General features: G+C 39.4%; 1 protein-coding gene across 1 annotated transcript in view; it reads left to right on the top strand.

Annotated features, from left to right (window-relative positions):
- Window positions 1-24769, top strand: part of LOC125233504 — a 521975-nt gene extending 497206 nt beyond the window's left edge. The window contains exons 10-20 of the mRNA XM_048139546.1: window positions 5906-6026; window positions 11930-12034; window positions 12590-12735; window positions 13277-13471; window positions 14145-14340; window positions 14666-14798; window positions 16282-16417; window positions 16948-17153; window positions 18968-19113; window positions 19675-21196; window positions 21556-24769. Of these exons, the coding sequence (XP_047995503.1) occupies window positions 5906-6026; window positions 11930-12034; window positions 12590-12735; window positions 13277-13471; window positions 14145-14340; window positions 14666-14798; window positions 16282-16417; window positions 16948-17153; window positions 18968-19113; window positions 19675-21196; window positions 21556-21891 (3242 nt within the window). The 3' untranslated portion in view covers window positions 21892-24769. The remainder of the gene's footprint in view (window positions 1-5905; window positions 6027-11929; window positions 12035-12589; window positions 12736-13276; window positions 13472-14144; window positions 14341-14665; window positions 14799-16281; window positions 16418-16947; window positions 17154-18967; window positions 19114-19674; window positions 21197-21555) is intronic.
- The last annotated feature ends 645 nt before the right edge of the window (window positions 24770-25414 follow it).

Here is a 25414-nt window from a genome sequence, read left to right as displayed (position 1 = left end):
AAAGACAATATTTCATTGCATGTTTGAAAATATTTTTTTCTTGAGTTAGTTAATGAAGAGAGAGGGTCGCCCCAAACCTATATATCGACGAGGAGTCGGTTTTCGCCGACCAACAATCGCTCGTTAGTATGAAAATGCGTACGCATGCGTTCAGCGACGATGACGCTTAAGACGATACAGGAGGGGTACGTCAATTCTCCATACAAACGCTCTCGACTATTTCCTTCCTGGTTTTTGACAATAGAGCAATGATTTTTTCAACACAGATTATTATAATTTTTATCTGTGTCGGACCTTTTTGATTTTTTTGATATTCTTATTTTTAGAGACGCAAATTTCCGAAAACGGCTTTATTGATTATGGCGCAAAAAAAGGTGTGGTATTCAAAATTGGTAACAATTAGCCAAAAAACTAAACGTTCCGACACAGATTATGTCATTGTTATTCAGATTTATAAATTTTGTTACGATTGATTAAGTTTTGAAGGAGGAAACTGTCGAGAGCGGAACCTCGATTTTAATTTTTTCGATTAATCTAGTTAATAACACATATTTAACTAAAATTTTGAAAGGGGGCTTTCCATTTTAGCATTTTCGCTCCTGTAGCTTCTTAAACATCTTCATATATACTACTTAACGAGCGCAATTCCGCGTCGATAGGTTTGGGGAAGCCCTTTCATTGTATACCCTAAACTACCTGTCGATTGTAAAGTGGGGCGGCTCACTCCGTTCGCCGCGCTACAAGTACATGCTGGCGGCCGCGAGTTCGCGGCCTAATCAGGGGTGGCGCGAGTTCTCACGGAACGCACGTTCGCACTTTCTATTGTTACTTTACGTCGCGAGTTTTTTTAAAGTTTTATATGCGATGTCCGCGTGTGAATGGCTAATGGTGCTTAGTTAAATAGACATCATAGTAAAATAGGACAATCTTACACAGATCTACTATTGATTAAGTCCCACGGAAAAGTTCAATGAGGCTTGTGATGTTGGGACTTAAACAAAAATATATAAATACTGTATATAAGGTCCTAATTTATTAGTTGCAGATATTTTAACACATGATACTTTACATTAAAATAACTAACTTTAAATATAAATTAAGAAATCTTTTCATGTAACTTTTTTGATTTCATTTTCCTAACAAAAAAATTAATTATAATTTCGTCTAAAAAAATCATCATGTGCATTATCACATGTCACAATAACACTGTCTGTCATGTCAACAATTGTTTCTTGTAAATGTCGTAAAGGTTCGGCGGGAAAACTGCACATGTCATTGAAGTGGCCAGTTACAGTTAAGTGGTACGTAAAAGAGGTACTAGAATCTGTTCAATGAGTTTTCATTTAATAATCACATAAACAGGATGTTTTTACGTAGCAAATTTGTTTTTCCGTTTTCTCCAAAAAAACATCGTAAAAGCTATAATGTTTCACGGTTTAATATACTCCAGAGACCGAGTACTATCAGCTGTAAAAATATCTGCATCTAATAAATTAGGACCTTATATATATACCTAGAAAGTACCCAAGACATGGAATATAATAGCATAACATTTCATCTGAAGTATTAACTCGTTTTAATCCATAGGCAACCCTATCGTCCGACGCTGCGCACGTGCGGCTCGTTTCTTTGTTAGAATTTTGTAGGCATTTAAAAGGCGGCATTTCGTGAACATCAAAGCAGTGGGCCTTCTGTACTTGTACTATTATATATTCTGTGAAAGCACCTAGAATAATTCTCATGTCCTTGAATTACATACATTGAAATTCAAATAGACTTGTCGAATCAAATTGGCTAAACTTGAAATCAACTCGACAAACACAACTTCGTTCTGTAAACGAGCAGTATGGGTTGGCTTTTCGACGCGGTCTCAAGGGCGAGGAAGTCGGAACTTTCATCTCGGGGGCCGGCTTAGTTATAGTGTGCTTATGTAGCGTATTGGTAATCAATAGGATGAACTCTGCTGAAACTAACTTGCTAATGTTTACTTTATTGTTTACTTGTGGAACTACCACGCCCCTATAGACTACTTGCCTCCTAGTCAAATCAGCTTCTTTTTAAGAACTATCAAAACGAATTTGAACGACTTGCTAATATGGAATTCATATGAAATCAAATTGAGTGACGTCACGGTCAACTCAGTTACTTTACATATTTCTACCTGACTTATTAAATAGAAATTGGATTTAAAAATAACTTCTGTCCATGTTTTTCTTATAACTATCTGATGCTTTATTTCGTGCATGGTATAAAATATTTTATTTTAACTACTACAGTCAAGTTCCCTATTGTTAAAAGTTTACTGTCAGTATTTTCTGTCTCTAACGCAAAAATGTTTCATCTTCGTCTTTCATTTTGGACTTCATAAAATCGTTGGAATTGTGATGTGATGCCATGAATGAATTCGGTTTAAAGACATTTATTTCTCATAAGAAATTACATTTCACTTACACGAGAAATATTATGCTATACTAATATAATATACTTAACATTATTTATGTGCACAAACAGTGAGCTCGGACCTAAGTACGTACCAGTTGAAGTAGCAATAACTATTATTAATAATCCACATACCTATAGCAGGCACTAGGCACATCACTTATTAACTACATATTTATTACACTTTAGTCGATGTTATTGTGACAAACGGTAACACGCTCATAGAAATCATCACATTTATTCGCCTACCTTACCACTTAAAAATTAAACAAGTTTGCATCACATAACTAAGTACGCTTACAGTGCTTACATCGTATCACATTTTATTTTAGATTTTTGATTTTTAAAGAAAATAAAGTTGTATATTAGTAAAAACAAAAGTAATCACTATGATATTGATTATAAACTGTGAGTCGATTTAATTTGAACATAAAGATAACAAGTAAAAAATAAGCTATTATTTTAAAAGTTGTAAAAGTGTACCTATGACTACTTACTACTTAGTACTTACAATATGATATTAATAATATAATTGTATATATATTCTTTTGTTATATCTATAGTGCCAGCGGATGTAAGAGCGTAAGGATCGCCCGTGATAAGAGACTAGCGTAGACTATGGATACTCGCAAATCCGATACCAAGTGTACGAGTTTAGTTATGCAAAGAATATGAACTTATGTTAGAGAGATATTCTGTAAAACGTGGGCACTTAACGCGCGCTTAAAAGCTAAAAAGGATTTGGCAGTTTTTATCTCGAGAGGTAGCATGTTGTACATCTTTGCACCTTCGTACGTAATTGATTTCTGCCCATAAGTCGTTGTTCTTGATCGGCATAAAATGATATCATCTGCATTTCTGTTACGATAGTTTCCTAGGTCTTTTTTCCTAGTAAACGTTATTTGTGAATGGATTTCCTTATATAAAATTTTCCTTACCAAAATACAGATGTTGAAAACGTAAAGCTGCTTGACAGTCATAAGATTGGTTTCAAAATATAGTTTTTTTGTTGGGGTCAGATAATCGTAGTGAAAAAGTACCTTTAAAATTTTGTTCTGTACAATTTGTAGCTCATTTAGGTTGGTTTTCGCCGCACTACCCCATACCTCAACTAGATACTGAAGATGCGACTTTACAAGTGAGTTATAGATCATTAAAGATACTTGTCGTGGGAGACACCGAGAAGTGCTACGCAAACCACCTATTAAGCGTGATATTTTCGACTTAACATATGAAATATGGGATTTCCACGTAAGGCAGCTATCCAATCTTAGGCCTAGATATATTTCGTCAGTGCTAGCACTTAGGATTTCGTCGTTAATGGTCAGAGGGGTATAGCTAGGAATTACTTTATTTTTAGCTTTGAAAATAACGTATGACGTTTTGGATGCGTTGATGGTTAAAAGGTTGTACTGGAACCATGCATGTAATGCGTTAAGGTCTGTTTGAGCCTGGTGAATTATGTCATGAATAGAATCTCCGAAGTAAAATAAGCAGGTATCATCTGCATAAAGTGATAAATGGCCATGCAGTGTTACTTCACAAATGTTGTTTATGTAAATTAAAAATAACAATGGGCCCAAAATTGAGCCACAGGCAATTGGCTGGAGACTACTTCGAGTACTATTGACTTCTACTATCTGGGCTCGATCCGAAAGGTATGACTCAAACATTTTTAAAGCTGTTCCAGTAAATCTTCGTGGTTACCCCTGCCAGATCATCATCCTCCTTGCGTTATCCCGGCATTTGCTACGGCTCATGGGAGCCTGGGGTCTGCTTTGATAACTGGTCTGATTTGGTTTGGTGTAGGCACTAGTTTTTACGAAGGCGACTGCCATCTGACCCTCCAAACTAAATTAGTCCGGTTTTCTCATGATGTTTTCCTTCAACGAAAAGCGACTGGCAAATATCAAATAACATTTTGCACATAAATTGCGTGCGAGCCGGGGTTCGAACCCGCGACCTCCGGAACGCAACCACCGCTAGGCTACCAGTGCCCCCCCCCCCAGCGCTAGGTTACCCCTGACAGATAAGAAAACAATATCAAGCAAGGCCTAGTAGCTTCACTGATGTAGATTATTAACATTGTCAGAATAAACTTTCAAGAGCATACTTTTCTTGATAATAGGTTCTCGGTTCTATTTTAATATATCACGTCTTTAGATAAAAAAAAAACTCTTATAAATACAAAAACAAAAAAAAAAAACAAAAAACAAAAACTTAATTTCTGGCCGGGATTCGAAACCCTGACACCTACGATCTATCTGCGTACATTAGACCGACCTCGTACGACTGAGCTAAGCGGAATCGATGCGCGCGCGTCGAAATTAAGGACCATATTTTACGTTTACAAACGCGAAAAAAAAACTCATGAAAACTCGAAAATTCGCGTTTTCCGGGATCTAAGGCTACGCTAGATCGATTTTTCACCCCCGAAAACCCCCTACATAACAAATTTCAGCGAAATCGTTAGAGCGGTTTCCGAGATCGTCGGTATATATAAATAAATAAATATATACAAGAATTGCTCGTTTAATAGTAAAAGATTTGAGGTTCTAAGCATTACCCTCTATACTTCCTTGGTTAGCCTATTACGTCACTACGTTGGCTTTGTTATAAACCTAGCTGCGTCTCACGTCTCGGTCTTAATTCTTTCCTTGTCATCCTTCTCCCTTACACACATTTGTTTCTATAATATTTTGAATAAGTAAATCCAAATTTCTAAGCCCTTAAGTCCACTTTAACTTTCCTATTGTTTCCACGAAACTAATAAGGTCATTTCCAAAATGAATGGGAATTAAACCCCTAACCAAACACCGGTGTTTTACCGAGATTGGTAACTTAGTGAATAGATTGTTAAATGGGAGAAAAGCCGCAATGACGAAGGCTGCAGTATTGTCCTGGATAGATATTATTAATTTGTAACCAATTTTTTTTTTGTAATTGGTAGATTTATTTATTGAATTAAACGAAAGACATATATAACTCCGTATAGACAGATTAAAGTCTAAGAAAAAAACGTACCTCAGTAGCATCAAGTACCATACAGAAAAAGGTATTACGGTGGCCTATATTATATTATTATTTAAGGATATTATTTATTAGTAAAAACATGTTTACATGACATTACAAACTTAGATAACATAAAAGGGTAAGAACATGCCATAAAGTACACGTATAGACAGATTAAGACAAGAAAAAAACGTACGTTTACGGGGCGCTAGATGGCGCTAATATTAATATTTGACATTTTAAAACAAATCGAGCTAAGAATATGGGCCAAATTGTCAAAACTGAGGTTCAAAAGTTTCAAGAGATGGCAGTCTACGCACTGTGATTACACATTTTACTTCGACAGTAACTCTCTATAATACTCGATCCTCTTTGATTAAACGTATCAAATAGGTACAAAATAGTATGCAACTTAGCCTACGAATAAAACTTAATCAAATCTAAATTGTTCCAGTTAAAAACGCCGATGCACTGGGAGCACACCTTCGACGGTTGACTCGGGAGGCCGAAGCGCGGTTACATGACGCTGCCGGGTGCTTTCCGGAGCGTGCCTGTCGGGATGACGCTTGCACAAGGTAACTTGAACATGACAGACAAGAGATAAAAGCTCGGCCACACAAGCGCGGTTTGATAGCGTAGGCAGAGCGGTAGCGGAGCGTCAGCGGAGCGCAACGGAGCGCAACGATAGCGGCGCGCCGGACGAACGCTGGCGTTGCGCCCAGCGGACGCCGGCGGGAACTAACGAGCGCGGATTGCGAGCGGAATGAGCGCGGATTGCGAGCCGCCGGCGCACCGCTATCATTGCGCTCCGCTGACGCTACGCTATCAAAACGCTTTATGTGTGGCGGAGGCTTAATGCTTGCACGAGGCAACTTAACCAACAAGAGATGATTCTTGCACAAGGTAACACTAGACAGAAGTAGCAGAGGCGCTAGAAAATCATGGCTTAGGAAGGGCGCTAAGCTTTACCACAGGCTTTACTTAGGTAGTCGGGGTAGTCCATACGCTTAATACAACAACGGTACAAATTGAATTTGACATGTTTTAAAATTGTAATTTGCCAGTTTTCGCAAAATACAGGAACTGTTGTTAACTTTAAGTTCAAAATAAGTGGTTTTTATAAATCTGTCATTTTCTGTGGGCGTAGCACACTATTGTGATTAAACCATCGCGTCGGTGCGTCGTCCCTATCGCCGGTGCTTGCCCGTCTGGCCACTTTTTTTCTAAGAAAGAAAACACAATACCTATATATCTTAATGTAGGTAATAACCTCCATAACGCAACAGTACCTTGCTCACACGCGCCACGTGTATCTGATCTTTCTGATCACCTTCCATTATCAGCCGGCCTTTAGCCGAAATAACAATCATCGACGCTAGACGCCGATCAAAACGCAGTCTGGCTCTGTCGCGCCAATACAGAAGAGCGATAGAGATAGCTACGATAACAATATTATCGTTAGCGTTTATGCGTTTGACTACGTATGTAATTTATAGTACCTAATCCCCCTAACAACCTTCCATTACCAACTTTCTAAGCAACAGAAATCTCGTGTATTCGTATCGATTATTCGATATTTCGATTTCTCGAAAAGTTTGTACAAAAATGATACATTTTGTTACCAAGATTTTGTTGAAATTGAGATTTTATTAAGTTTTATTTCGTCATTAAGGTTCTCTTATATATATTTTCTTATTATAACAATTATCCTGTATATATCTTACGAAAGTCGAATTATATTACTAAATGTTGGTAACAAAATAGGATCAATTAAAATTTGCTGACGTGGCATTGTACAAAGTTGACGGGAATTGCTGAAATACGTCTTCCTTTATCTATTTGTTACATACCTCGTTTGTCTTTGCTTTTGTCTCTTGTAAAAGCTTTGTAAAATGACACGGGCACAATGAAGATGTAACAAAGTTTAAAGTTCCTCTAGAGTGATACTGATAGAGTATAATTACATAGAGTAGTCTATCTTGAACTTAAATTCTTGTGAAGAGGAGACTCTTTATCTGGGTACGTAGCCCAATGACACAAACGCTCACGAAACGAAACGCTCGTAGATATATATCTCTGTCGCTCTTGCGTATTGGACAGAGCCAGACTACCTTTCGCGGCGTTTCGTTTTCGTTTCGCGTCGCAGAAATGCCATTCGGCTATGTCACCTGTCCTACACGCTGGCGGTCAGTAAAAAACATGTGTAGGTTTTGAGATAAGAAGTTATAAAAGAACATTTAAAAACTATAAAGAACTTTCAAACCACTAATAGTATAAATACCTACTGTCAGATCTAAGTAAAATTAAGTTGGATTTTTAAGTTTTGATTTGATTAAATGCATAGGAATGAGGTATAAAATATCATCAGTGATTGTGAAAATCCGTTCATATTTGAAATTACTCTGCGATAATAAGGTACAAACAACACCAGCCGTTACATCTCAGTTGAATATCGACCTTATCTTAAATTCTCAGGGATTGATTACTGTCATGTTCATTATACTTTGGCCCTAATGAGGGTTTGGTAGAGAGGTTAGGTTACCAAGTTCACCTTGAGACTAACTTGAGAAAATATTCAGCGGAATTATGAAACAAGATACTTAATATTCGATTTTCTAAAGTACTACAAAATTTGTGAAACTTGAAAATATTTTAGACATCATAATAGCCTCGTACTCCAACATTAGCTGTTATATAACGTTATAGAACAGCCAGTGTGGGAGAACCATAAGGCCGTTTTCACATTATCCGATCCGATATCGGATGTAGGAAGGATGTAAAATGTAAGATTTATGCGCTTCCAGGTCTTCATTTATGTATTTAATAGATCATTATTACTAAAAATCGATATGAAACGCAAAAATTGCGGATTTAATGCCGATGGCACTCTCCTACAACAGTTTTTGTCCGAGGCACCATCGAACTGCCGATATCGGCAGGACGCTTCCGACATTTTTTGGCATGCCGGACCCCCCGCCAGTTGTCGGCCGATAATATTTGTTTGTGTGCGTATACAGAGTGGGGCCTGTAACAAAGGCGAAAAAATGAACTCTAGGCTATTCTCATTATACTGATCAACATTTGTTCGGCGACTTTTAAAAATAACATGTATTTTGATTTTTATCACCCTTGAAAGTTTTTTCTAAGAGGTAATGTATTGCGAATTCTGTTAAGTCTAAAGTGTGACAGACAACGTCAATGACAACAATAATGGCGTACATTGAAGCTAATATTTATTTTGTATGAAAAATTAAAAATTTAAAGACTTCATAATTTTTAAAAGTCACTGAACAAATGTTGATCAGTATAAGGAGAATAGCCTACAGTTCAATTCTTCGCCTTTGTTACAGGCCCCACTCTGTATAATGTATATATACGTTTGTAGTAGTGTGTGTGACAAAAATGGCGTCTATTAAACAACTGCTAATGATCGAAATTCAAATAAGTTGAAAATTCCCATTGAAAAAAAAAGGTTGTAATGCATCGGTCCGAATTGCGGATACTATGTAGTTTTTTCATCTTTTAGTAGATATAGTTGAATGTAAAATTATTTATTTTGCCTGACACTCTTGAGTATTTTTATGCTCGTTATCTTAATTTTACAATATAATATTTAGAATATAGTGCTTATAATTATTAAACATAAACCATTTTTTAAATATTTTTTGATACAAAATCATACTTCATTGATTTGGAACAATGCGTTTTATCGGACCGACATCCGACACTATCGGAAGCGTTTATCGGATGTAGGATGTCGGTCCGACATCCGATATCGGATCGGATAATGTGAAAACGGCCTAAGTCGTAAGTCCTGTACAAGTACAAATTGTTGTTGTTGTATGTCCTAAGGCACCCCATAGGTGCACGAGATCCTTCCACGCGTTGAGATCGAGCTGAGGGAATATGGACTGAGCTGGAACGAGGCCAAGGCCGTGGCTCAAGATAGAAAGTACAAATTGTATCCAAAAAATAAAGTTCCAAATACAAAATCGATAAAATTTACTCTCGTCTTACGAGGATAGAAGTACCGCAAAAGTCAGCATCAGCACTTGACATAAATTTATCAGACCAACGTTGTTCTAAGGACGAAAAAGTCACCTTCGCGGTACCTAAAATTGAGTAAGATGACATTATCCATGCTCAATGGTAATGATGAAAACCATCTATCTCATCGAAATAATGTTTATGTTTATATGGAAATAGCTAATAATTGGCTTCAGCAAAGACATATGTAACTCCGTATAGACAGCTACAGTCTAAGAAAAAAACGGACCTCAGAACCATATATAAAATATTTGACATTTTAATACATATCAAGCTAAGAATATGGGCCAAATTGTCAAAATTGAGGTTCATACATTGTGATTACAAATTTTACTTTGACAGTAACTCTCTATATACTTGATCCTCTTTGGACCGAAGTCAATATTAAGTGACTTCGTTTCGACACGTTTTTATTACGACCATCGTTTTTCAACATACATTTATTAGGTACCTTTTTTTAAACCCCCATTTGCTTAACCCAAGACTTCCGCGTTTTAACTATAAAGTAACCAGTCGAAATTTCCGCAGAATCCTATTAACACAGTTTTAATCTGTCCCCAGCTAATCAAATCGATCTAACTAATTTGTACACATAATGTAAGTAGTTCGACAAATTTACACTTCGGACAGTTTGATTGCGTACCACTTGCGTACCCAGGGCCGGATTAAGGGTAGAGCGAGTGGAGCGGCCGCTCTAGGCGCCACATGCTAAGGGGGCGCCAAAATCGAGCACGTGGAAAAATCCATACAAAAAAATTATACATTGCGTGGGCGCGCACATATTACAAACCGGCGAGAGGAGTCGGGAATCAATCCAGCTATTGAAAATCTAGATTTGTAATTCAGATTAAGTGGAAAGTTGCACCACATTGCCAACATATACCAACATTCATAAGGGCGCTGTAGCTAGGGCGCCGTAAAAGGAGGATTCTAGCCCATGACGAGCCACATTGTTGTGCGGCCCAACGACAAAGTTACGTCGTTATCCAAATGCAAAATTATAAATCTATCCAATAATCCAAAACGGAGTTCCTCAACCTCATAAAGCGACAGGCGCAAACCGTCTCAGATAGGCGCAATTTTGTGAGTCACAGTAACAGGAGATGATGAGTGAACATCAAAGGACTAAGATCCCGAAGGGCACTTAGTGGCAAAATATCGAAATGGGCATCCCGACGGTGACGATCGAGTTCGCAGTTAATGTCTTAATTATAAAAATAATAGTGATGGCGAAATATAAGGCGTAAAAGTCGGGAACATAGGCGCCCTGTGAAGTCAAAATACCCCAAAATATGCCAAAGACCGCAGCTCTGCAGTTGATCAAAGCTTGATCCCCGCTAGCGGGTTGAGTCTTAATAAATTGCGTCAATAGGAAAAATATCGCGCTCGCTTCGCTCGCGCTTACAATTTATATCGGTTCTCTTTTAGTTACTTAGGAAAAATTCCGAGCTCACGTTTTCATGTCAAGTCTGTTTTCCTGACTTGGCCACTATAGTACTCCATTTATTGTTTGTTATTTTATGTATCTGATATCCACGTTCATTCCCACGTGGTCCCACTATTCTAGGGTGCGATTGAGAAAGTTCAACCCTTTGTCCCTTTCGTACGCTGTATGATGAAATAAGATAATTTTGTATTGCGTTAATCTTTAAATTACAGCATTACTATGAAAAAAATTTCGCGCTCGCTACGCTCGCGATTTTTTTATCTATGTCGTAAAACTTCTTCCCAAGGGCGCCGAAACTTAAACTCGCTCTACCCTGAATGAGTGCACGGGTCGGCGCTGTGCGTACCAAAGACACTTCCCTAACATCAAAAGGTCGTATTAGCCGTACTGATTTATGCAGAGATACGTCTTTTTTAATGTAATTAGTAGACAGTTCAATAGTTGATTGGGTCCGGTCAGTCGTTAGCAGTGTTTGCTAAGTTTGGGCACGTTCAGGTTTTCAGTTCAAAAGGAATGCTTGTTGTAGGTAATTACATTTACAGTAGGTTGTATTGAATTATTTACCCGTGCCACAGACAATTTCCGACTGTCCGTGCCTACATAACTAGCCTATTGGAGAATATAGGTACGATACGAACAATAAATAATATATACCAAATTGTATCTATTGTAAGAACATTTTCATATGCTCTGCTTTCGGGCCGAGTTTTTATCTGAAAGTTTTCTTACTTACCTTTTCTGCTCTCTTTATAGTTGCTTTAACGACGACCGATCTTTGGACCGTAGGTACTGCCTTAGCGAACACACACTCGCACACACACGGACGGAACTCAGTTTTCGCAAACTCTGACTATGGTTCGCATGAATTAAAACTTTGAGTTGTGTTATCTCGTTATTAAAAAATCAGCCTAAGACTAATGTGATGGCAGTTAATTCTACGCAGGTCTCAACATCATAATAAATACTTATTCAAATTGTTTCCAGGTCGTCCGCAGGCAAGCAGGTGGACACGACAGGGTGCGCGGGCGGCGCGGGCTCTGAGAAAGACAAGCAAGCGCAGCATTGGGAGCGGAGAGTGCGGACGCTCAAGTAAGTACCTACTACCGTTGTGTTATAGTAGTAGTCCAAAATAAGTACAGAAGGCTCACTGCTTTGATGTTCAGAAAATACCGCCTTTCATAATTCTTACCGACTTTAACAAACGGACCAGACTATTGCGTCGCGCGAAGGTCGTCAATGAATGGGCCGTGAATGCATCTACAATATCTACATACGTCTACTTGTAGCTCGGCGAAGAAATCGCGGAATGAGCCACCCCTGATAGTCGCGCAAACGATCCGTCGGTAGAGGACACCTTGGCAAAGCCAGCTGTGTGCATGTTTGATGATGCTAAAGTAAACAAGCCAACATAAGGATAAGGAGTAGGTAGTTCTGCTTTGGTTTTATGTGGAATACATAGCAATTACAACATTTGCTCTAACGGAAGGCAAACACGGTTTGTCTGTACGATACAGTCCGTAGATCTGAACTTTTTTATCCTTTGGCGGCGAATAAGGATGATCAATATCAATTGACGCATAAATTTAATGTATCGATCTTTGCAAGTCGAAGTATTGCAATGAACAACAACATTTTGTTTTCCAGACGTCTCCTCCACGGGTGGCAAGCCCTAAGGGTGCCGGCTGCACCAGCGCCTCCCGACTTGGAAGTGTGCGGCGCGCACTCTGTCTCCGTTCGCCTGAGGGACCCCAGACTGACTCGAGAACAGCCACCTATCACCAAATACAAAGGTAGATATTACTTGCCTAGTCTACCAATAGCATGACGAGCTAGCAATACCCTTCAGGCCTTCAAAGGTACAATAATAGATGGATACTCAAGGAACTACGGGTGCGGCGGCACCAGCGCCTCCCGACTTGGAAGTGTGCGGCGCGCACTCTGTGTCCGTACGACTGAGGGACCCCAGACTAACGCGGGAATAGCCACCTATAACTAAATACAAAGGTAGATATTACTTGCCTTAGGTCGACCTATGTAATTAAACCTACTAAGACACACATACATGTAAAACAACGCACGGAACAGTATCTCATCTCCATGTGGTGCATTAATATTAGACCCCTAGGCGCAGACTAGTCCACGGATAACAAGCTCTGTCTATTGCTCAGATCAGCTTACTCTGGTGAAGATGAGTAATCAATCACCTACCTATTTAAATGAGATTTTTCTTTAACTTTCGTTCACAAAGTTCATATACTTCACAGTGCAGTTAGTAACTTACACAAATTTCCTCATCATCTCATCAACATTAAACGATGTTTTATGTTCCAGTGGAATGGTCGTCCCGCGCAGACTTCTCCAACGTGTGCGGAACCCGTGAGGTGCCCTGCGCCGTGCACGGTGCTACCCGAGTTCTAGCGGCGGGGCTGACTCGCGGTCGGCGTTATTTCTTCCGCGCCGCCGCCGGCAACCTGCGCGGGTGGGGCGCGCCCGCCTGCTCCACTCCACGAAGCGTCGTACCTAGTAGTAAGTTACAGTCAAACAAGAGAGTTCGACAATGTTTTGAGCTCTACTCCGTGAACTTTGACAACCAATACGATGATTTTATAAGTATAACATTACTTATCAAAGTTGACTGCGCTCCGACCCACAAGGGTGTCAAAAATAGGGAACTTGACTGTAGTTAAAATAAAATATTTTATACCATGCACGAAATAAAGCATCAGATAATTATAAGAAAACCCTGGACAGAAGTTATTTTTAAATCCAATTTCTATTTAACAAGTCATATAAAGTAACTGAGTTGACCGTGACGTCACTCAATTCGATTTCATATAAATTCCATATTAGCAAGTTGTTCAAATTCGTTTTGACAGTTCTTAAAAAGAAGCTGATTTGACTAGGAGGCAAGTAGCCTATATGACTGGTCGAGCTCACATTTGCTAGTAGTTTCAGAGCCCACTCAATATTCGCTCGCGACCTACCTCGTAGTTTGAATTCCTTAGGTATTTAAAAAATAATTAAGAAATGTTTTTAAATCGAAACGGGGATGAACCTGTCGATTACATCATTTGTGAAAATAAATGTCTGATAAGTGTCTACATCAGCTTTCAGTAAACTCGCTTGCGTTTTTGTTCGTAGGTTGTTACTAATTGTTAAAAAATGTATATAATTGTTTTGCTTTTGTTTCGTATTTCAGGTTGGCGCGACGTCTCAACCCGTGCCCTGCGCGGCGACAGCGCGGGCGCGGCGGCGGCGCTGGAGGCGCTGGCGGCGGCGGCGGCCGGCGCCCGCACGCGCCCCGCCGCCGCGCCGCCGCGCCTGCCGCGCAAGAAGACCGCCACCATCCGCCAGCTGTTCACTGCTGCTAGCAAGTTCCAGAAGAATCTTAGAAGGTAGGACTGTTTATGTAGGCTTGATATGAGGTGTTGTGAAGTGACTGTAGACATATTTTGAGGAGCTTTCGGTGGCAGCGGGGGGCGCGATCGCAATAACATTTTCCTAGCTCTGTTTATCAAGTAGAGTGAAACAGTGTGTGTGGTGTTGCGCTCACTCCCCCATCTCTCTATTTTGCGACCCGCTGGCACAAATTAATTAATAGCCGCTAGTTATCTTTTTCAAGGTCGTATGTTTTGAATAACATCAAGCTTGAACAAAATTTTCCTGTCGCCTCATAATTCCTCTTCAAATGTCTAAAATAATAATGTTCTGTCATTCCAGGGGCGTCTACTTGGCGTGCATTCTGTACCACGAAGACAAGGTTCTGGTGACGAGCGAAGAGTTCCTACCGGTGATCGAGGTCGACGAGACTTACCCTACGTGTATCTATACGGACTTCCACTGGCTTATGAAGGTATGTCTCTATCATCGCAGAATTTCTGATATAAAATAAGTGCAATATTGTCAGGATTTACCCAGACTATAGGTACACGAAATGCGAGCAAGTTTCACAAAAACATTATTCTTAGGGTTCCCCTTGTTTTAGCATAATTTTACAATCGAGAATTCTTTTTGGCATAATCTATATTGGCATAATTCACCTTTCGCATAATCTGTTATGGCATAGTATAGTTACGCATAATTTGTCTAGGCATATTTTTGTTTGTCCGAATATATTTCATGCATAAAGGTTATTCGCCGAATGGTTTTTATGCATAAATTATTTCTGCATAACATGGTTTAGTGGAAATTTACTACGCAGAATTTTTATCATAGGTAATACTACTATATTAATGTTGCAGTTCTAACCTAACCTAACCGAAATTCTTGACAAAATGTTTTATTTGTTGAGGTCGCAGTTCTAACCTAACCAAACCGACTCTCTTAACAGCATTTAGTATGGGTGGATATTCTGATTTTAAGAAATATGCCAAATACAATTATGCGAATTAATTTTATTCATAAAAACAATCGGCGTAAACAGAATTATGCGAACTTATTTTCGGACAATGTGTTATTCGTATTATTTTCGATTATGACAAATAAGTTTTCTGCCAAATTAACATTCGGCGAAAATCGATTATGCGAAGTCTGTTATGCGAAAATCGTTTCGGACAATTAAAGTTATGCCAAATAGAGGGAACCCAAGTGGGTTAGGGCAGCCGGGGCAGTAACCTGCAGCTCTAACTCCAGGTAATTTGGCTGAATGAACGCATCAGCGATCGACAGCCCGCCTTTATCGGCCAGGCGTCCCTACACTACATCTACATCTACCCATTTTCCCTCTTTCCTATTCGAAGACTTTTTTAACTTTTTGGTCTTCAGTGCGGAGTCACACCTACCTGTGTTAAGTCAGATATTTTACTAGTATCGAGTTAAAGCTAGTTCATAAATTGCATTGCATTGCTGCATTTCTGGAAGTTTATTGAAGAAATTAATAGTACATTACATCAGTGGCGGGAAAATGAGGATTTCCGGCCAAGTGGGTATATACGGCCGAACGAGCGTGCGAGCGAGGCCGGATAGGGATACGAGGCCGGGAATCCGTTTTCACGCCGAGGCATGTATAGTGCTTTTCTCAAACATACAATGAAATAAAAAAAAAAATGCTCTAAAGGACAATATTTTAGGCCTAAAAAATAATATGAAATCCCTTTACAGTCCTCTCGAGTTGTTGCGCCCAAAAAGCGATACTTCCCAGCCCATTTTAAGGAACGTAAAGACAATATTTCATTGCATGTTTGAGAAATAGACATTTTTCGCCCTTTTCCACTAATTACTCTAATTAGTACCTAATGCATTCAATAATAAGTAGTCCACAGTCGCAAATGTCGCAATCTGTTACTTTAATATCTGCTTATCTTCGTAATGTTATAGTAAAATTATGCCCTTTTTAGGTCTCCTGCGCATGGGACGACGTAAAAGCACTTCGCTCAGACATGGAGAAGCACACTTCATCATCTATTCACTTCCGGTTGAAACTGCTAACGGCGTGCGCACAGATGCAGTCAGCCCTTTGCATTCAGGATCTAGGTAAACAATGTTAAAAATAAAATTGTGTAAAATGTCGAAATAACAATACATTTCCTCCTTGCGTTATCCCGGCATTCGCCACGGCTCGTGAGAGCCTTGGGTATCATATCATCATATCAAAATGAAGAATTGGAACTTTGGGATCCAAAAATTTTAACATTAATAGTGCGTGGGTCGGTTTCTTACTGCGGGCACATCTCGGACACTGGCGATCAAATATATGACAGAGGCGCGTTCCTAGCACACATTATAAGCTCATGTAGGTGAACGCATACCATGCTTGTTTGAGTGAGATATGACAGGTCGACTGTTCTCGTTTTTGACAGGCGGTAACTGTGAGGTAACCGAGAGGGGGTAGGCGGCACTTTCAGCGGGGAGCGGGAGTGGCCATACTGCACGACAGTACTCTTATTATACTGTGCTGCGGGCATAGTATCTTCAAAAGTATATAATTTAACCCTTTTCATTACGTATAATTTATAGGTAGGTTTTTTTTTAATTATAACTACATTAATTTGATTAACTTACAGGTCAACTGTACCACAAACCGCTTCGAGACTCGCACGGCACAATCGTCCTGTCTTGCGTGAACAGCGTCAAGTCCGCCAAATCAGTCTCTGCCCTCAACTCTCGATGGGCGCCAGTATCTAGGCTTCGAAGACGCGTTCTTAGTGAAGATAATACCATAGGAGAACTTCTGATGGCATCAGTGCATGAACAGATCGCGTACCACCAGGTAATCATGCTGAGAGAGTAAATAGTAACCTGGTCAAATTCGTCTCAGTCTCAACTAGGGATTGCAATCCGGTCTGACCTCCAATCCGGCCGGATCCGGCCGGATTTCGGCGATCCAGCGATCCGGCATCCGGCATTTTACTAGGTAACAAGTAAATTTTACTATAATAATCAGTCGCAAATCAAATTCTTTCGTTTTTTTTTTAACTTTCATATGATAAAAAAAATTTTTGTGTAACATTTAACAGAAATACCTACCTATAGAGCTTTTAAGATACGATTAAGAACATGTATTGTGTTATTCTACAGTTAACTTTACTCACAGAACAAAAGAACATAGAAGAACAAAAGTAAGCAAAAGTATCACAATCATATATATTAAGAATATCTATTACAAGTCAGCGTTAACCTTTTCTCAGTCTGCATAAAACATCCAGACTCGGATAAAAAAAACTACAGTACCTCTAAATTGAAGTTAGCAAAAGTAATTGACCTTAGTATTATTTGCTATTGCTGAATCAACAATCTTACTAGTTACCTTTTATTCCTTTTAAAAATGTTCATTTTTAAGCTTTGATTTGTTGCTTTATTATTTTTGTAACAAATGTAGCAATATGCCCTCATACTTCTCTCATATTATGCCGAAAACATGTAGTTATTGTAGTCCTACGTCACCACAGAGGTGCAAAAAGCCTTCATGAGCTCGCGCCAAGCCTTCCTATCTTATAGCATTTTGCGGTTTCCAGCCGAAAGCAATGGTTGCGTTATTTCGTTCTCCTCTTCCAATAGTGTTCCAGCGGCAGTGAATTAACTTAAAATTTGACTACAAAAAGCACTTCTCTCACAATCCATGTTCCTTTTTGTGTCGCGGTTTCCTCACAAATGGGTGTTTGCTGGCATATACTCCATAGGTCCTGATTTCGGATAGTGTTTGGCCAGAAAACGCAAAGGATCGACCTGAGGGACATGTTGCCGAAAAGATTTTTTCATATGGCCCTTTGTCACTTTCCACCACTCCACATTTTGCATCCAAACAAAAAAATTGCACAGATTTCACTACGGATTTAAAGACGGAAAGTTTGCCGCGTCGCGTGAGCATATTATTTGACTTCTAAGCTGCCTTGTAATGAAAAGAACATACATAGTACATTATTTTTTGATTGGAAATCAGAGCGGATTGCAATCCCCTGTTGAGAGAAGATCAAATGTTGGCATAAATTTAAAATTTTTACACTAAACTATCACATTTAGTTACATTACCGGATCCGGTACCGGATCCGGCGAATTTTACCGGATCCGGTAGCATGAAGAAAGCACCGGATCCGGCCGGATTACCGGATCCGCCGAACCGGATTGCAATCTCTAGTCTCAACTCTCTATGGGCGCCAGTATCTAGGCTTCGAAGACGCGTTCTTAGTGAAGATAATACCATAGGAGAACTTCTGATGGCATCAGTGCATGAACAGATCGCATACCACCAGGTAATCATGCTGAGAGAGTAAATAGTAACTTGGTCAAATCCGTCTCAGCTCTCAACTCTTAATGGACCCCGGTATTTAGTCTTCGGAGACGCGTTATTAGTGAAGATAATACCATTGGAGAGCTTCTTATGGCATCAGTGCAACCAAATTGCTTACCATCAGGTAATAAAATTTTTGAATAGTGCCAAGTCCGTCTCTGCCCTCAATTCTCGATGGACACCAATATCAAACCTTCGAAGTATTTTTTAAGCCGTATAAAATTGTTCTTCGTTAAACCCAAAGTTTAGTTTGGTTATTTTCCAAATACACTTTCTTAAAATGGCATTTCTTCCAGGTGTCCCGCGTGCAACTACCCCGCGGCCTATACCTGGGCTACCTAAAGCTGCAATCATCAGTAGAAGTAGTGCGGATAGTCGCGCCCGCCCGAACTCCTAACGTGCCGCCGCACACTCGCGTTCGCGACAACCCACACGTGTCCGCGTGAGTATAATCATTTTGAGGAAGCATGTATAGTCTGACCGATAAGATTAGAAATTAAAAAGTGGCAACATCATAGAGTCGTCCCATTTTTTCACACATATTGATTTGAAAGGGATGACACTACAATGTTGCCTCTTTTTAATTTCTAGTCTTTTTGGTCAGACTGTAACAGAGATTGCAAATATTCGACATAAGGCCGGTTCCATCAAACCGTCTGTCACCATTAAAGCGTTCGTTAAATTTTATTCTATGGGAAGTTTCATAGTCGTCTGCTGCGTGACGATGATGTGTCTGACAAATGTGGTTGATGCAACTGACCCATAGTATGTAGAAATTGACAAGTGAATCACGAAATTCAGATTGTAAAAAACAACACTACAATGTTGCCGTTGCCGTTTTTAATTTCTACAATTTCTTATCGAACTGCAGGTTCACTATACAAGTCTAATTTTCCTATACGTGTTCGGTACTCCACGAAATCAAGGAAACCACTTAGAGATGAATACGACATAAATGTTAAAACTTCAAATTATTGAAATTTGTTTCTAAATCTGCTTACAGTGAGGAATGGGACTACCTAAAAACGCAATCGGGCAACCCTTCATCAGAAGACCCGCAAGCGATCCCCGCGCTCGTGGCCATGGGCAGCCAGGAGAAGCCGTCCGAGTCGCAGGAGATGTTCCTCGACCACGTCGCCTCCGCCGCGCGCCGCCTCTTCAAGGAGATGGACATCTCCCTGGAAACTGCCATCACCCACCGAATATACGACCTCGAGGTCATCGAACTCAATAGCGATGTCAGTTTCATCATGCTATGTCCGCCCGCGGAACAAGCTTGCTCCGTTCCAGGCCAAAAAGAAATACTGCTACAGAAAGGGGACTTACTCAGCTTACCCATCCAGGCGTTTGAGATGATACATCTCCAAACCTATCACACTAACATTTTAAACAAGTACTCTAAACTTAGCTGCGTTTTAGAGTTAGATGTCGCTTTAGCCGCCCATTCACATCGAGAAGCATTCTCCTGCACAGAGCTTCAAACTGCCAAAGAGCGGCTAACTAAGCTAGAAGAACTCCAAAGCAATCTAAATACTATATGGAAAGCTGAGCGATGGCTCATGGATCTGATCGGTTTCGCCAGAGACAAAGACAAAGCTGCCCCCAGCTCTGGTATATTGCTCAAATACGTCATAGAAAGAATGCCTTCGCAATCCAGCGTCGACGGCTCTGACGCGGAAAATAACGAAAACATCATGAAAGTCGATTTCCTTCAAATACCTTCAAGAGATGGAAAGATTAACAAAACTTCCCCCGGGAGAGGGTCCTGGCCTGGTCCCGCAGGCAACGGAAATCACGCAAACTTACATCCAGAGTTCAGCAAATCAGAGCAACAACTAAGTCTTGCCCCTCGGCAAACTTCCATCTCAACTCTCAACCTTAGCACATCCCAATATCTCAATGCAGAACCAAACTTCTCCAGAAAAGGTAGCGCCGACTCCCAATACACGCAATCGAGTGTTAGTAACAACTTCATGAGCAGCAACTCCCAATTCGACGTCAAGTCCCCAAGCTCACATAGCACTAGCAGCAATCGACTACCTCCGTCTCGAAGCGAAGACACCCTCGTCTTACAAGACAATGAGCCTAAACCCAGACCGAACAGTACGCACGCCAGCATGTCCACTACTTCCAGTCCCCTACTCACTGTAAAAGGCTATTACCCTGGGAGTATGATCAGCGTCCGAGCTAAAGGCATCGCTTCCGAATCCGTTCAGAGTTTATCAAGCGACTCCGAAAGCCAAAGCTGTCCTATAACCACAGCAGTTCCTGTAAAAATCCGTCCTCAGCTTAAACACAGAAATCAACATGTTATAGCGTCTAAAAGCATGACTAACGTGAAGTCAAGTGATGTTGAGTTTACTGATACTGGGCAGGACATGTTCGCGAATAAGTCGGGGTCTTGCGCGAAGAGACAGACGCTGTTGGAGGCTCAAGAGGAGGCGGAGTACCACAATAAGGTTCCTAAGACTGAAGAGAACAGGAGCGACGACGAACGGCCGCCGGACCAGCCGGGGATACTACAGGTAATTATAATAAAAGTCATCTCCAAATGATTTAAATGACACACGTACCTAATTAACAAAATACCATCTTTATAGCGTTGTTATTGTGGTAGAAATAAAGTCTTCTATATTATTAGTCAAACGGAGGGGGGACTGAAACCTTCTCGAGGCTGTGAGGCGTAGGGTTAGAGCCGGCGTAGCTTTATTTGACTTTCATATTATGCGCATTGTCTATGCATTGTCAGCGCATATGCCTACTTGAATAAATATCTTTCTTTGCTAGTTTACCCCATGAATATGTCATATTGTACCAAATGATTTTTTTAAACATTGCTATTCATCACTCCGCGTTCTAATACCGTCTCTTCTATTATTTTCAGGTGTTCGCCGCGTACGAGACCGGTCTCGCAGCGGGCACCTCGCTCAAGCTGCACGTGACCCCGCGCACGTCGGCGCGCGAGGTCATCGACCTCGTGGTGAAGCAGCTCAACATGGCCGCCGTGCTCAAGGGCAAGCCCGGCCCCGTCTACGGCCCCGAGAAACTGCACGACTTCTGCCTCGTAGCCGTCATCGGCGCCAGAGAACGATGCCTCCGGGACGACTTCAGACCGTTGCAACTCCAAAACCCGTGGAGAAAAGGGAGGTTATACGTCCGGCTCAAACATGATGTGCTAGCCGCGCTGCAACATTCTGCCAAGCAGCCCGCGTTCATTTAAAAAAATAGTTTGCTTTTAAAAGCATGTCTATGGACATATATATTTTTTAAATATGGCACAGCGACCTTGTCAGTAGAAAAAGGCTGCCAAATAAAAGTCTAGTTTGCTTCCCATTGACAATTTAAATTTCGCGCTTTTTCTACAGGCAAGTTGTGTGTGAAGTATGTATAAATAATTTCGTAGTCTTAAGTTGATTTCTGGTGCCAATTATTTTTGTTGATGCTTTAATACGATAGGTAAGTAAAAGTTGTGAGTACTTTAGTGTGTTTACAGAATTTATGGTGCTTCTCACTGTAACGGGATATAGCCACTCTTTCTATCGAACTTTCAGTACCTAGCTCTAGACTGGCGTAGTTTTATCGCTTTCCCAAATATAGTTGGGCCAGCCGTATCATTAGGAAGCGGGTAAAAGAAGAAATATTTACAACCAGAGACAAGAAATAACCGCGATGCAACCAGACCAACCAGTGAGAAATAAAATATTTTTTTTTCTTATGATACGAATGGCTGGCCAAATTATAGCTTGCAGGTTAGATCGATTCCAATCTCTTGTCGTTCTCTATTTAACAAATCTAATTATTTAGGACTTAAGGTACAACAGTGTGTGATTCTGTGACAGTCTAGTACTCTAGTTAATAGCCGTTTGTGCTCATTATTTTGGATATCAAATTATTAATAAATGTAAAAATAATTGTGATCAGTCATAAATTACTTCTTTCAAACAACACTAAAGTTACAATTCATAACATAACCCTACATGTAAGCACCAAAGGATTGTTTGGAACTATCAGCTAACTTCAGATTAATCCAAAGAAAGAGTTTAAATAGTCGGAAGTTAGCTAAGTGATATTCAGAATTGAGAAGAGGCAGCCGTTTAAAAATACAATTAGTGAAAATAAAAGGTTTAAAAAAAGGCGTAAGTATAATAAACTTTGACAAATTAAAATTTGAAACTCTAAGATGATTTTGATTAGTTAAGTAGGTACTTATCTCAAGTTTTAATCTTTGCCATAACGTACTTACATTTTTATTCAGACCTATTCACAGCGTCAGTAAAAAGGCGGAAAATAAAAAAGCTATAACGTGCTAAAGAGTTTACTACATTAACTATATAGTTTTTGCGATCTTTTCTACTAATAAAGTGGATGTAACTGACTACAGTTATATAAGTGTCACCTTCATACTTGGGTAAATCCATTCTGCTTTACGGTTGAATATATAAAAAATATAATGTGATCTGAAAGATAATCAACCTTACAGCACGATGGATTTACCCAATTTTCAAGTTAAGCGACATTCCGAACGCGACGAATTTCTCAACTTGCCCTTTTTAATTCTGAATATCAATATAACTATACATCGAAGTGCCTGGTTAATTTGAACAACATAGAAGTCATATCACGTAGGAAAACAGGGTGATGAATATATATTTTGGAACACAAGCTCCTAAGTCACAGTAAGAAAAGTATCGAAACTAATTTTACATTTACGAAGATTTAAAAGTACTTCAAGGTCGTGTAACTATTATAATAATCTACTAAGATTTTTTAAATAAGCTCAGCATGTTTGATTGGTTTGTAAATTATTGTATTTTTTTTTATAATTTGGAGGTTTAAATGTTAATATTTACCTCCAGTAAGTTTTAAACATAAAACATGTTTTATTTCAGAGAATGAATGAAATGCGATACTTAAGAGAGTGTATGATAGGTGCCAGGATGCCAGCACATTAATGTTTGTGAAGATATTTATTTTATATTTTTAAATGTTTTATTTTGTCTGATGTAGATAATACTTACCTGCCGGTAAGAACGTTTTTGGTCGTTACTAACTAAATTGAAAACGGAATGTCGGTGTAGGTACGAATTTTCAACTCGAATATGTTACTTGCAATGAGGCAAAAGTATGTACCTAATAATAAAAGTTTTTTTTGTTTCTGCTTCCTCAGACGATAAATCAGACAAGATATGGGACTAATCATATTTTGAAATATATAGGCTAATTCACCCATAGATCTCTAACGAAGTATTCTTTTAACTATTTAATTTGATATAGTCATAAATACGTTTTATTTTCGTAGCAATTTGTAGAACTATAAATGGAATAAATACTCAAAATAAATTAGTACCTAAGTAGGTACATTTTGTTTCTATGGGAAATGTATATTTTTGTAGTTAGCCATTGTGTACAATACTAAATGTGTAATGAACGATTGTGAAATAGATATAATATAAATGAATTAAATATTATCAATGATTCGAGCCATATTTAGAGAGGGATTGCAGTTGTTGTAATTACGAAGCCTAACTTAAATGTCTTATGAGAAATATAATAGATTTATTTTAGATTATTATATTCACCCGTCTGCCGCGGTATGAGTACACTTAAGATCGAAAGTCCTTTACCAGATTACAACCGAGATGTCGACGTCTGTCAACTTCCTAATTCGATTAACGTAATTTTTAAGTAATTTACTTACATACAAAAAAAAACTTCTTAGGAAAAGTCCAACGGTTGGACCTTTTTCGTCTATTTTCAAACCTTTCATATGTACCTAAAGATTTTTTGTGGGCCTTGTGAATACACGGAATAGTTATACTTTTTTATTTGAAATCTGCAATATTAGCCGAAACATCACACGAAAGTAACTATCTATATCTTGGGTTACCTATGAATTATCAATGAGATGTCATATCAGTTATATTTTTGTCTGGTTGTATTTGTTGCCCCCGGTGGATATAATCCACGGTTGATAGAGTATTTGTGGTTAAACTACGTGAAATACTGATAAAGAACTTTTTAAGGTCCTGAGTGTACGTTAGAACTTAGACAAGTTGAAGTTTAACGTGATGCACAAAAATAAATGTAATTCAAATCTTTTCTTGCGTTTTTATTTTCAAATTCACCTTACAGCCGCAACTTCCACTAATATGTGTGCATCCCTAAAAGGTGGTCTGAAGCAGTAGCGGCTAACCCATCGTATGCTGCAGGTAGGGATCCGTGCGCAAAATTAGGTCATCTTTTTGCTTTTTCTTCTGGAATGATTTATTTTTGCTCTGCATGGCATAGCCAAGGTTGGAAGCCACGATTTTGTGTGACGCATCCGTCACACAAGGGGATAACCGATTCGTTGCGTGTTCCATTTTCGAAAACTTTACGCTGGGACGGCGAACAACTTTTACGCACGTAAAAAACCTTGATGACACACCTCTCGTGTCATCCGCACAGAAACGCTTAAATGTGTTTGCCGCCCTATGCCTCGAGGCCTGTACTGCTTGTACTTACTGCCCCTTAGATAGGTCCCTTGGGTTGGCACAAAAGTAATGACACACTCTACAAAACTCTATACATTTCCTTTCTTAAGTTAATTGTTTTCGATAATATTCTAGTATGTTGTAGAACATTCTAGGTAGGTACTTCTAATGTGAGGGTATAAAAAGCCGCCCTCGTGATTGGTTTAGTTAGATTGAAATAAAATGGACGAGCGACAAGTTCGAACACTTTACTTATACGAGTACTTGTTA

Source organism: Leguminivora glycinivorella, chromosome 14, assembly GCF_023078275.1.
Source record: "Leguminivora glycinivorella isolate SPB_JAAS2020 chromosome 14, LegGlyc_1.1, whole genome shotgun sequence".
Taxonomy (NCBI): Eukaryota; Metazoa; Arthropoda; class Insecta; order Lepidoptera; family Tortricidae; genus Leguminivora; species Leguminivora glycinivorella.
This window is presented reverse-complemented; position numbering and strand designations above follow the sequence as displayed.